Raw genomic sequence first — 13,966 nt, forward strand, 5'->3', positions numbered from 1 at the left:
CTGTGATCAGCTGCAGCTCAGAGATAAAACAGGAGAGGCGCCGCAGCGACCGGCTGCCCCGAGTCCAAGCTTCCAAATCAGCAGCTAGCTACTCGCCAGTTCACTCGTCAGACTGGCTCGGTGCCGTCGGGGGAAACTGTCCCGTTTTGGCAAACAGATCTATTCCCTCCTTCACCGTTTCTGACTGAGTAGAAGGCAGCGAAAGTGACAAGTGGAATAAAGAGGCAGCGAGAGAAAAGCTGGGGCCAAATAACTGATTCTTCTTCAGAGCAGGAGGGACTTGCAGGAAGCTCTCTGAGCCTGTGATGAATTCATTTCAATTTAGAGTTCAGTTAACTATCAAGTGAAATGCTAGCGAGTAAAAACTGAAGATAAATGACAACATTTGTCACTGAAAGGACCAGATGGAGCATCTGAAAAAATCCTTCAGGGGAGTTTAGAAAATGAAACCAATTACGGCAAATGTGATGAAACTTGACGCAATTATATTTAATTTCTCTTAAATCAGAATGATTGTTTTCACTTCCACACATATGATGTGCACTGACTATGAATTGTGATGCATCGGACTACCTGCTAATATGACGTTTTTTCATGTTCATGTTTCTGTTCATCAGATTGTAAATTCTTTACTGATTCAGCTTTTACTTAAATTTAGTAGAATTCATGTGAAAATCAAACACAATTCAACAAACACGTCACTCTTGTACGCTTTCAACAGCATAAAGAAACGACCTGCTCGAGCACAACACAGTTTATCTATGGAGGCATCTACACCGGCATACACAGAGGTGACACACGGGTATTCATTTCAGCAATATTACACGAGAGGGTGATGCTTTAACATCATTATTCACGCTACAGTGTCACTTGCTCGACTGTAATATTGCAATTATATAACAAGTTACCAACTAAATAAAATGCGTAATGAAAATGTATTTATATTCTTAAAATATTAAACTTTTTGTCAGTGATCTCTGTTTCCATGGCAACACACGAGGTATGATTAACAACTGGAAAACAATCAGTAACGTCAGTAGACTCTTATGTAACGTATGTAATGTTTACTACTCCAGGAAGTAGTCCAACCCTTAGCAACCACCTAGCAACAGAGAGGACTTCTAGTCTCCAACTGAATAAATACAGAACATAGAAACACTAAACTGATCAGCTAGTTCAGTCTGGTTGGAACAAAGATATCTGATGAACAAAGATATCTGATGAACAAAGATATCTGATGAACAAAGATATTTGATGAACAAAGATATCCATGGACTCGTGGTTGTATAAGATCTATCAGGATGATGTGGTTCTATAAGATCTGTCAGGATGATGAAGAGAAGCTAAAACTGGAGAAATACAGTGCATCCGGAAAGTATTCACAGCGCTTCATTTTTTCCACATTTTGTTATGTTACAGCTTTATTCCAAAATGGATTAAATTCATTTTTTTCCTCAAAATTCTACACACAATATCCCATAATGACAAAGTGAAAATAGTTTGTTTAAAATTTTTGCAAATCTATTAAAAATAAAGAACAAAAATATAACACGTACATAAGTATTCACAGCCTTTGCTCAATACTTTGTTGAAGCACCTTTGGCAGAAATTACAGCCTCAAGTCTTTTTGAGTATGATGCTATAAGCTTGGCTCCTATTCTTGGGCAGTTTCTCCCATTCTTCTTTGCAGGACCTCTCAAGCCCCATCAGGTTGGATGGGGAGCGTCGGTGCTCAGCCATTTTCAGATCTCTCCAGAGATGTTTAATCGGGTTCGAGTCTGGGCTCTGCCTGGGCCTCTCAAAGACATTCACAGAGTTGTCCCGAAGACATTCCTTTGTTATCTTGGCTGTGTGCTTCGGGTCGTTGTCCTGTTGGAAGATGAACCTTCATCCCAGTCTGAGGTCCAGAGCGCTCTGGAGAAGGTTTTCATCAAGGATGTCTCTGTACATCGCTGCATTCATCTTTCCCTCCATCCTGACTAGTCTCCCAGTTCCTGCCGCTGAAAAACATCCCCACAGCATGATGCTGCCACCACCATGCTTCACTGTAGAGATGGTGTTGGCCAGGTGATGAGCGGTGCCTAGTTTCCTCCAAACATGACGCTTGGCATTCAGGCCAAAGAGTTCAATCTTTGTTTCATCAGACCAGAGAATTTAGTTTCTCATGGTCTGACAGTCCTTCAGGTGCCTTTTGGTAAACTCCAGGTGGGCTGTCATGTGCCTTTTAAATTAAAAAAATTATTTCACGTCGTCATTATGGGGTATTGTGTGTAGAATTTTGAGGGAAAAAAAATGAATTTAATCCATTTTGGAATAAAGCTATAATATAACAAAATGTGGAAAAAGTGAAGCACTGTATGATCTCTCAATCCCGTCAGTACTCTTGCTGCAGCATTTTGGATCAGCTGCAGGTTTTTAATGAATAATTTGAACATCCTAACAACAAGGAATTACAATAATCCAGCCTGGAAGTAACAAACACATGAATGAGTTTTTCTGCGTCACGCTGAGGAAGGATTTTCCTGATTTTATTAATATTACGTTGATGAAAGAAGGCAGTTCTGGAGATTTGCTTTATCTGGTGTCTAAAGGACAAATCCTCATCAAAGATGACTCCAAGGTTCCTCACAGTTTTGCTGGAGGCCAAGACAACATCATCTCGAGTAACTAAGTGATTACAGAAAGAGTTTCTGAGGTGTTTAGGACCAAGTACAAGAACTTCTGTTTTGTCTGAATTTAGAAGCAGGAAGTTTTTGGTCATCCGGGCCTTTATGTCTTTTAGACAGGCTTCAAGTTTTACTAACTGATTAGTTTCATCTGGTTTTATAGAAAGATATAGCTGAGTGTCATCGGCATCACATTGGAAGTTTAGTCAGGGCTTCCTGATGTTATCTCCTAATGGAATGTTTTTAAGCTCTCTCAGATGCTTTCATGCAGAAACATCATTATGGCAGAAATGCATGTCTTTCTCACCGGTTCTAATGTGAGCTGAGGGCTTGTTCATTTGCTTGTGTTGCTTGTTACATGCAGTGAACTGGACTCATGTTTTTAACATTTTAGCTCCGTGTCATGTGTTCAAACCAAACGGGTCCAGCTAGCCTCCTCTAGGATTGTAAGTGCGTGACTATCCGTGGTGTTACGGTACGGGTGCTCGGAGCGACCAAAAAGGACCAAAAGAGACCCGACTTCACCAAATGGGTCATTTAATAGAACTAGAACAAGTAGAAACTACATTATATTACATATTATATGAAATTCAATTCCAAATATATATTCCCATTGAGAAAGTGGAGTGATATTTTTAGTGTTGAGCAGGGTGTTGATTCATTTGTTCCAAATGTTCAGTTGACCAATCAGATATCTGGGGGCGGAGCTACATGCGTATGATGTAGCCTTAAATGTTGAATAAATCAACAGTGACTCCACTGCCGATTCAGGAACCGGCCACAACAATTCCACAATAAATTTCTCAAGTGAATGTACAGCTGTAACGCAGAAATACTGTTCTGTTCCTTTATGATTTAAACTGCAATGCTCACTAACCTTCTTGCTTCCTATCAAGATGCTCCTGCAGACTTCATTCGACCGTGACGTCAACTCTGCTAAAATGTGTTTTTTTTTTAGCATTGTTTCACTCATACAAGGTCATATAATAAACCTCAACTGATTCTATCCACTGTATATTTTCCATCTTATTGTACAACATTGTTTTCAACAAATCCAAATAACATTTAGAAAGTTTACTGTGCAAACACAAAAGTCACAAACTGATCAGCGCAAAGCCTTCAAAACCTAATTATCAAACTAAAATGATGCTCCTTTCTTGGCAGTTCTATCGTTTTATCTCCACCACTGCAGCTGTTTTTAATTTGCCGATATTAATATTTTTGATATTCATCAAAAGAGATATGATGAAACTTAACTCTGGGATTTAATGTATGTCTGGCATAGTAAAAATCTGATGTCAAAAACAAACTCAATAGTTAATATTAATGTGTGTACATTTATTCTTTACCCAGCAGTTTAAAGCCGTGATAAAAACATAATTAAAACAATAAAACTGTGATGTATGAAGAACCTACTTGACGTTGGTGTTGGTGCAGATGATGTACTCTATCTCATCAGAGTACGGGTTCTGGAAGGTGAAGCTGCTGGTTCGGATCAGCATCCACTCCCTGTTTTTCATCCGGAAACGATACATCACCGAAAGGACCTGACCCTTCAGCTTCACCACCTGCACGGGAGGAAATCACAATTAATACTGCTCTTTGTAAAAGGTCTTAATTATCCAGGGTGGTCAGGGAAACAGAGATTAAAACTACAACAACTTTGGTATTTTTTATATTTTTTGTTAGATTTGTAGATGAAAATTTCCCCCACGTTCACCTGTGAGTGAACAGTTTCAACAGGAGAGTGAAACATTCACTTCTCCGTGATGTTATCATGTCTGCATTCAACCATGAAGATGAGCACACAGTGGAAACAACTGGGTGGAAGGAGAATCTGAAGGTAGAATTAGCACCTGTTTAACACCCATTATAATAACACTGGTTTCAAAGTTATGAGCCGAGCTGGTATATAGTCACGGTGCTTTCTAATAAGCTGCAGTATGTTTCCTATGTGGCGGCTGCTGGTTCCAATAATGTGGTCTGGATTTTCCTCCTCTGAGTCAAATTGCTCTGCTGACTGTCAGTCTGTCTAATTAAAGCACGACACTTCTTCTCAATGTAAAATGACTCTGAAATGTACTGCTGAGGAAGGCTGGAGGACTTTATGGACATTTTTTTTTTTATCTCTGCATGCTGTGCAGAGAGCACAGAGCGGACATGGAGGAGGAGGAAGGAGAGGAACCATCTCATCCAGGAAAATTCAGTAAAACAGTCAGATGAAGCTGTTTACTGATAAATACAGCAGATAGTGAGGTCTCTGACAAAAACACAAACAGCCTGATCAAATATACCAGACAATCAGATCAAATACTGATCAAATGAATAAGATAAATCAAATAAAGTAGATATCCACATTAAATATAGGTACCCAAATCAAATAAACCCAGCGCCTGAAATCTAATAAAACTGTTGCAGAGATTTAATAAACTCAGAGATACCAATCCCACAAAAAGCCGATACCAACATATCCAGCCCAGTATTACGGTAAAGTGTGTTATACCGCTGGAAGATTTCAATTCAATTTTATTTATATAGCGCCAAATCAAAACACAGTAACACATTCAAGTTCTGAAAAACTCTCTTTTAACAGGAAGAAACCTCCAACAGAACCAGGACACTGTTAGTTGCCTTGATGCTAAAATGACATGCACGTATGAAGAAGATCATGTGATGGTGGTCATGTGACTGAGCTTATTTAATGAAGTATAAAAGTGCTAAATCCAAGTAGAGAAATAGTTTGGGATGGATGGATCAAAACAGGACTTTCAATCAGGAGACAAAGGTTCAAGTTTTAATGTGTAAATTGCTTCAACAAATCTTTTCCTAACCATGTATTTTTCATAACTAACAACATATGCGGTAGTGGACTGACGAATGTATGATACTCTTTGAAGTGACACCGAGTTAAGATCCTCTCTCTCACCCTCAATATTATGGGCTGCATCTAGAATTGAAAGTCTTTGTATAACTAACTGTATGAACTGTTTGTCTGTGTTCCAAATGTAACTGGATCTTTAGCAGATGCACCCAGAGACATGAACAAATGAAAATATGAACACATGAACACATGCAAACATGAACACATGAAAACAAACCGAAGGACAAAGTCCATCACATCCATGTCTGTTTAAATTTCTATGAACATGTGAAATGAATCAGAGGCGGTGGACTGTGAGAGGTATGTGACATGTAATCAAATTACAGAGGGATCACATGTGATTAGAATCAACTTCATTCATGACTGAGAAGTTGAAATACTTGAAGACAAATTGAAACAGTATCATCAGTGAACCCGGTCATTCAGCCTGCAGCCAGTCCAACACAACTGAAGCATGCTGGATGAAGAGGAGTTTGTCCGCTGAGACAAGAGACCTTCCTGTTACCTTACTGTGACAGAGAGGTTGATGGATGGTGTGTATGTATGTATGGATGTATGTATGTATATGTGTGTATGTGTGTGTGTGTGTGTTAGCTGGATGAAAGCCAGATGTTTCTGCACTGAACAGAAACAGGTAACATTCCTGCTGTTGGTGAAATTCAGAGTTTTTTTTTCCAAGAAAGATTTCTTCAGTCACTTTACAACTAAATAGTTATCCTATAAAGCATAATCTTGCTTTTTTAAAATATCTGACAGTGCTCACATTACTGGTCATGAACTCAAAACTTTTAAGATTTGGCTGCCATCAAGATAAACATAGGCGTGTTTTAGAAAGCAGGAGTTCTCCAACACTCAGATTTCTACAGGGGTTTGGAAAAGTCAAAATTTCCCCCGATGAGGTTGAAGGCCAACAGGATGCCAAGTTTCTTTGTTTCTACATACATGTAAGCAAACATTTCTTTTTCTTACGACAGTGAACAAGAACAGATAACTATCAGTCATCTGCGGTTAATCTCCACTAGAAGGCGCAGACGTGACCTGACAGCATGTCTTCAGCTGGCTTTATGTTTTTTTCAGTTGATCCTGTTTTAACCCTGTTTACACCTGACACAGAAACAAACCTTCAGGTTTCAGCTTCCTACCTGTTGGAAACTTTCTCTGAGGTGACTCTGGTCCTCAGGATGGCAGAACTCCAGAATATCTTTCCCCAGCAAGTCCTGCAGGACAAAGAAAAGGTCAAATAAAGGGTTTCATATGATACATGATATTAATTATACCAAATAAATACACAAACAAAAAATATGTATATTTCATAATGTACATTCCATCCTATAGTCAGATGGTTGAGTTATTTAATCATTGATCTGAACACGTCCTTACATAGGTGGATCGTTAATCCTTTTGTCATGTCATGTCATAACTCTTGTTATCATATGTAATGTGATCTCCAGCCCGTCGGCTTCACTGATTCACTGGTGCAACTGGTTGGTGGCCTCCAACCCGATGACCGTAAATCACATCACCGCTTCGTATTCCAACACGATTTTTTTAAAACCCCCAAAACGTCCAAACATCAGCCACTGCTCCTCTCTAGGGCACAAGTCTTTCCTCATTCTCCAGCTCTATTTTATCCTTCAATGTACTGTAGAGACGGAACCTCTCCCAGCCGTTAAAAGACTTGTTATGCTTCCTGGCTAGCTAGCTAGTGTACCCAGCATCCTGCTTGATGTTTTGCCCCATTGAAGAGTTCCCATTAGTAAGAAGGATACACATCAAAAAGGGGTCTCTTCAAACACTCACTACATCGCTGGGTAGCAATCAGCGGAGCAATATGTTGGTTACGTGGCTAAAACTTCAGTTCTGTGAATACATACATGTTGTTGCCCAAAGATGAGTTACAGCAACACACGAGTATGGAGTTGTATGAGAAATTCATATTATGCATGACATTTATACTGGTTGTAGTACCGGAACACACCACTGGGAGTGCACACAGCTAATTCTTAATGTGTATATACTGTGATCAATATCGGCAACTTACTGTGAATATGTTGCAAGGACAAGGAATATTTCCCCTAAAAACTTAAAAACTAGAGAATACTCTTATATCTCCATTACAAGTTTTCATGACATTCACAGTATGAAGTCCCTTTAATGTTCTTGGCTGACCTGAGGCTGATAACCGATGACATTGATGCAACGCGGGTCGACGAAAGTGATGACACCATCGGAGTTGTGACGTGACAGGAACTCTGTGGGAACCGAAAGGCCGTTCATATCCATAGAGACTGGAGAGCTGGTTACCTGAGGGACACATACATATTTCAGATGTATCATTGAGGCATATGGACGAGGATATTTACAAACTTCATAATATTATTTATCAAGTATGGCAGAGAATCAAAAATATTAAAATAAAGAGAAATGATTCAAATAAGATGCAAAAAAGTGTCAATAAATGAGGAAGTCTAACCAAAAGTGTAACAATTCACAATTAACACTTGACTTGTGTGTTCTAAAACTTTAAAATATGCCGAATTCAGCAGAGGTATCAAAAAAGACACCATCATTAAGAACTTTAAGGTCCACGGGACTGAGGCTAAACTGGACGCAGTCACGTGAGGAAAATCCACCCAGAGCCACATCACTAATATATCTGTGTCTGATAGCACCATGAGTCCTTTTCTGAGTGACAGTGGGCTCCATGGAAGAAAACACCGGGGGACTCCACTGTGGGAAGAAAAACAGACTGGAATTTTCTAAAATGCATATTGACGAGCCACAATGCTTCTGGGAGCATGTCCATTGGACAGATGAGACCAATCTAGAGCTGTTTGGCATGTCACATCAGTTCATAGACAAAACAATGAAGCTTTCCAACAAAACAACACCATACCTACTCTGAGACATGGAGGAGGCTCGGGTCTGTTTTAAGGGCAGCTTTGCTGTGTCTGAATCAGGGTGTCCTGAACCTTGAAGTCTCCAGACTGTCGGGGCTTTCTGCAGTGAAACGTGCTGCCCAGTGTTGCAGAGCTCCGTGTGAGTCACAGGTCCAACAGGACAATGAGCCAAAACACACAGCTGACATCACCCACAATGACTCAACTAAATACTGGACTGTTCTGAAGTGACCTTTTATGACTCCCGATCTGAATCCTATCAAATATCTGTGGAAAGAGCTGAAACATTCAGCTGGAGCGGTTTGTTCTGGATGAATGGACCCAACTAAGTCTCATTAAGAGCCACAAATAACCCGTTTACAGCGACTGCCGCTAAAAGTAGTTTGATGGTCCCACCATTTTGTCCATGCCACTTTTAATTTATATTCTTATATTAAATATTCTGTTGAATCAAAAATCAAAAGTAAAGTCTGATTTTTCAATTATGTGGAATAAACAGTGATGGATTTAAATTACTTTCAAGTAGGAAATCGTGGGTTTGTTGTTATTTTGTGGAAGGGTACCAACAAAATGTGTCTGAATCTCCCTCCTTGAAGCTCAAAGCCTCTGATGGAAGTAGCACATCTAGCCATGATTAGTTGAAATGATTACGGTTAGAAATGTAATGAGCCTACAAAGGGATGTTTGAAAGCACCGTTAATACAAAAATAATAAATACAAAACTCCAGACTAGAAGAAATGACTGGTTTGTGTTTTAGGTGTAACTCAGACTTGTGATTCCTGATCTGACTCGAGGTTCACTCAAAGCCGGGTACTATTGTGATCTTACACATCCACAAAAATCTTAATTATAGAGTCCGTCAACCGGGTTCAGTCGTCACCTCTATTATAAAAGAATCCGTACCACAACAATCTGACTGAATCACGTTCTTTCCTCTGCTGCAGCATCATTTGTCAAACTAAATCTTCTCTGTGTGATGTGTTGGTTGTTACATGTGACAGGCTTTTGCTGAAAGCCCTGAAAGCCTGTTCCTGTAAGGAGACAGAAATGCAGGTGTGAATGAATCCACCTGACATGTAGGAGGGTCATCGCTTCTTCACACAGTCCGTGACAAACAGTCTCGCGTCAAGGAAACTTCTTTAATGCTTGTTGTCATCTTCATACGGTCACCTGGTTGTTGCAATACTACCATCAGAAGGTGGTAATGCACCGAAAAGCTGTCTTCCAGGCGCCATTAAACACATTGCGACCAGGATTTGACAGGTTTAACTGTGTGGTGCTGTCAGATTAGATGCCACGAAGAAAACAGAAGAAACCTGCAAAGATGACGACAGCCAGCATGACGTCACCCGTTGGTTTGTGAACGTTATGAATCCTCCAGTTCAGATTCTGTCCGTCACCATCTTTGCTAGTTCGGAGCGGTTCGGAGCAGGAAGTGACCATATTTAGACGAGCTGGGGGAGGAGCCAGCGGTGGATCTGACCGATCTGATCGGAAACCTGATGATACTACGTCCCGCCCACCGATAGCTGTAACCTGACTGCACCACAGGCCTGTCAATCAAACAGACACGCCCCCAAAAGCAGGTCTTCTTGAATCTTCTTTTCTAATGAATGAGGGATTATTTTCAGATGGACCTCCAGAAAACTAATAAGAAGGAGTGACTTTAGCTAACAACACCGAGATAACTGATGGACACATTTTATTCACTTTGGATTTGATGAGAGAAGTTGAATGGGAGTCTATGGAGCCGGAGGCTTTTTGGAGCCGACCTCTAGTGGCACTCGCTGGTATTGCAGCTGAAGACACTTCTGGATCGGAACCATTCATCAGACCCGAAAGCTACGTCCACTTACAGATTATGTTCACGATATATAAGAGAATGAGGGGCAGTCTGCAGGTAAAGCTAACAGATAATTCGTCTACCAGAGCTGTGGGCAGTCATTACAGAGCAAAGTCAGAGCGTTGAAATATTACCAAGCGACGGTCCATCCACTGATCCACAAACAATTGCCAGACGAAGTGAGTTTGATGTTGGACATGCAGTGCAAACATTGATCTTTATCTCAAAGATGAAACTTAAGACATGCTTTTCATCAGCTCTGTCCAAGGTGAGGGTTTCAGAAGTAGGATACCAGACTTCATGACGTAAGTGACTTTCTTCTCTTCATGTGGACGTTGGCGGCGAGCGGTCGACTAACAGTCCAATAGTTCAGAGCAATTTTTGCCTTGAAAAGCCCAATTATAATACATACTATAGACCCTCATGCTGTCTCTCCATGTGAACCTGTCTTAATAAACCTCATACTTTAATGGATGAACGGGCCAGACACGACTGATATTTTTTTCAACACCGTCTGTCAAACAGCTCCTTCACAATAAATCAAAAAGGAGACGAGCCCCCATAAAGCATGTGGCAACGCTACAACGTGCCAAATGAGAGTCAAGAGACCAGCGGGGCGAGTCGACCCAGCGCTATCACAAAGTGAGTTGTTTTTGTTCAGGTTTGGGCTGCGGTGTTGCGTCAATCAATCAATGGCTGACTTTCCTACAAAACTCCACCCCATTCGAGAGTACTATACATCGACCAGGGACGTTCTGTTTCCAGAAAGCTTTGTAGAGCAACTCGCATCTTTTTCTTTAGTTCCTTGGGAAATAAATAAAGTCTGTTTTTTTTCTTTTCTGGCAACGTCTGCTTCTACTATATGAGTAAAGACAAAGACAGAGAATTCAGCAAGAGATGGGACAACAAAGGTCCCAAGCTGGACTCAAAACCTTCGATGATGCAGTTTACAGAGAGTACCTTCAACCCAATGGGAGGGGGGGGAGGGGGGGGGGGGTTATTGACCGCCTTCAAATCATCAATCCAATAATTAATGGAGTTTCAGCAGCAAACAACCGAAAGAAAATTGGGGATTCAGCTTTTGTCAGTTCTGCTTCAAAGCTGTGGGACAAACTAACTGTTAGATATCAGGAAGCTGCTCAGCTAATAATTTCAAAAGAAAGCTCAAAACACATCTCTTTACACCAGCCTTTAATCAGCTACTCTTCAAGCTCTGTTGCACCTGAACTACTGTGCCTTTGAAATGGATATTGCATATGTTACTGTATATTTCAACTCTGTTTAATTTTATGCATTTAAGCTGTTCTTATGCATTTGATCTGTTCTTATGCATTTCATTTGTTTCTTATGCATTTTACTTTTTTATTTATTTTTATGGTACTACGAGTCAGCGTCCACGCACTGATGATGTTGAATCGGCTTGGAGAGACGTGACTAATTACTCTAAATACATTTTCCGCTGTTCTTATGAGAACCGCTGCCCAGTGGAGGAAGCCGAAGGAGACGAAGGAGGAAGACGAAGGGCCAAACAAAAACGTGTTTTAATTGTGCATAATTCACTTCCCCATCATTAATGAAACAGCCTGAGGTGTGTTAGGGAGTGTGGTGTTGCACAGATTACTAAACCAGATGAGTAGATGAAACAGCTTTTGAATTTTTACCCCTTTATGTGTAATTTAATTGCAGTTCATTCTTAGTTCATCAGTTTCCTTTTATATTTGATGGCAGTGATTGATTACCTCGTTATGACTCACATCTAATTCAATAGATGAGACTCAGCTTTATTTTTTTATATGATTAACTGAATCAGAGAGTTGCATGCAAAAAAAAAAAATCTTGTTTTTATAATTGATATAAGTGGGTTGCGCAGATACGCAGAACATCTGTGGGATTTTAGATCAGATAGTTTGACCTCCAAATTGAAACTGATAATTGCACTGCACCGGTGCATCTTCACTGAAACACCCCTCGTTGCACTTTTCCGCCCATCTCAGCTCAGCTGGGCTCAACGATGAGCCACGAAAGTTCCAACTCGCCACAAGTGTGGAAAAAAGCCCGTTGCGCTGCACCAACATGCCAACTGGATCTGCATCTGGGCCGCGTCAGGTAGGAAAATACGGCCCATTAACTCCACCTGCTCACCTGCGCTGATCCAATACATTTCTTCTGTCAGCAAAAAAAGTAAACACATACATACACAAACACACTCTGAGATGTTTTGTTCTTATTTGTGTCACCACCCACCTGCAGTCGTCCGATGGCCACTAGGCAGTATTTCCCCGTCTGACCTGCCTCTGTGTCTTCATCCGGTATCGTCATGCCTGAGCAAAAGAGCAGAGTGTGAAACAAAAAGGGGCCGTGAGTCTCATTTAATAGGAATTTATCATATTGTGTAAACACTTATTTTCCAGTTTGCTACTTGAACTTTGCAGCGGTGAGAAGTAATCTACAGGCTGACACGGACACTGATTTATACACTCGTTTCACCATGAAGTCTCCACAGTGCGCGATAGATTTCAGCCACAACCCCAGATTCTGCTGACATATTTCATTTCAACTCGCTCCACTCCGTCTGGCACAAATAATTCAGTCACAGGGAGGAGGAGCGGACAAACACAACAACAGACAAATCAATACCATTTCGATGGCACTTCTCCGAGCATAACTTTTCCACTGTTTGTTTTGTGCCAAATCAACTATCTCAGAGTTTATCTCACCGTGTCACTTTTCTCTCAACCAAACAAAACAAAGCTGAGTGGGGAGACCTGCTATCCTTCCCTTAAGTTACATTAAATCAAATTGCTCACATAATCATATTGGAATATGATTGTATTTACTAAGTAAAAACAAAACAAAAATACATCTTTTATTGATAAGTGGTTTGCAATCCAAATCGTTCTTTGGTCTGACAGCACGAGTTAAACTTGAAACGGTCCAGATAATTTGCAGCTCGACACACGTTAATGTGATAGTTGCTCACAAGTGTCGCAGCGCAAACTGTAGCTGCACATGTCGCTGAGCTGGTGTGACTGTCTGCTTCTGCCGAATGCATCTTCAGCCACCACAATCACAACCTGTGAGGAGTTACATCAGCGTCCTTCAGGAGCCTTTTATAATATTGAGATCTATTAAAAGACCTAAATCTGAATAACACTTTGGATATTTTAACCAGCTGATTCACACTTTTCATAAATCAGCAATAAAGCTGCAGTTACTGGCCGTGTGTGTATTAGTTTCATTCTAGGTTAAAGGTCACCTATGGAGGTGTTTGTGAACCATGTTTTCTCGAGTCTGTTCATGAGATATGTCATCTACAGTGACGAGACCTCCTGGATAAACACATCGTTCTGGTATCACTAAATATAAACAAACTCCACACGACACTTTTCCAATAACAAAATCAACACAGTTCAGCATTTTGTTGCAGGTTTTTTTCCTGTTAAAAAGCAGGTTTAAAGGGGAGTTTTTTCCTCCCAGCTTACGTGGGAAGTGTTCTTCTGTATAATTATGTAACGTTCTGTTCTAAGGAGTTTACTGTGTTAAGTGCCATGAAATAACCTGTTTTGTGATGTAGTGCTATTTAAATTAAATTCCTCTATAATAATCTAAACCAGGGGTCTCCAACATTTTTCCCTCAGAGATAAATGTCTTTGGCGCCACCAAACCAGCTATATA

The 13,966-nt window shown here is 40.5% G+C and overlaps 1 protein-coding gene across 4 annotated transcripts in view; it reads right to left on the minus strand.

Annotated features, from left to right (window-relative positions):
* The window catches only part of arnt2 (aryl-hydrocarbon receptor nuclear translocator 2), an 82,881-nt gene that overhangs the window by 16,392 nt on the left and 52,523 nt on the right, over nt 1-13,966 (minus strand). For all 4 annotated transcript variants that reach the window (XM_069172937.1, XM_069172936.1, XM_069172941.1 and 1 more), the window contains 4 exons: nt 12,536-12,612; nt 7,717-7,851; nt 6,690-6,764; nt 4,083-4,234 (listed from right to left, as the gene is read on the minus strand). In XM_069172937.1, coding sequence (XP_069029038.1) covers nt 4,083-4,234; nt 6,690-6,764; nt 7,717-7,851; nt 12,536-12,612 — 439 coding nt within the window. The remainder of the gene's footprint in view (nt 1-4,082; nt 4,235-6,689; nt 6,765-7,716; nt 7,852-12,535; nt 12,613-13,966) is intronic.

Source organism: Embiotoca jacksoni, unplaced genomic scaffold, assembly GCF_022577435.1.
Source record: "Embiotoca jacksoni isolate LCO1_2020_lvr unplaced genomic scaffold, fEmbJac1.0.p SCAF_56, whole genome shotgun sequence".
NCBI lineage: Eukaryota > Metazoa > Chordata > Actinopteri > Embiotocidae > Embiotoca > Embiotoca jacksoni.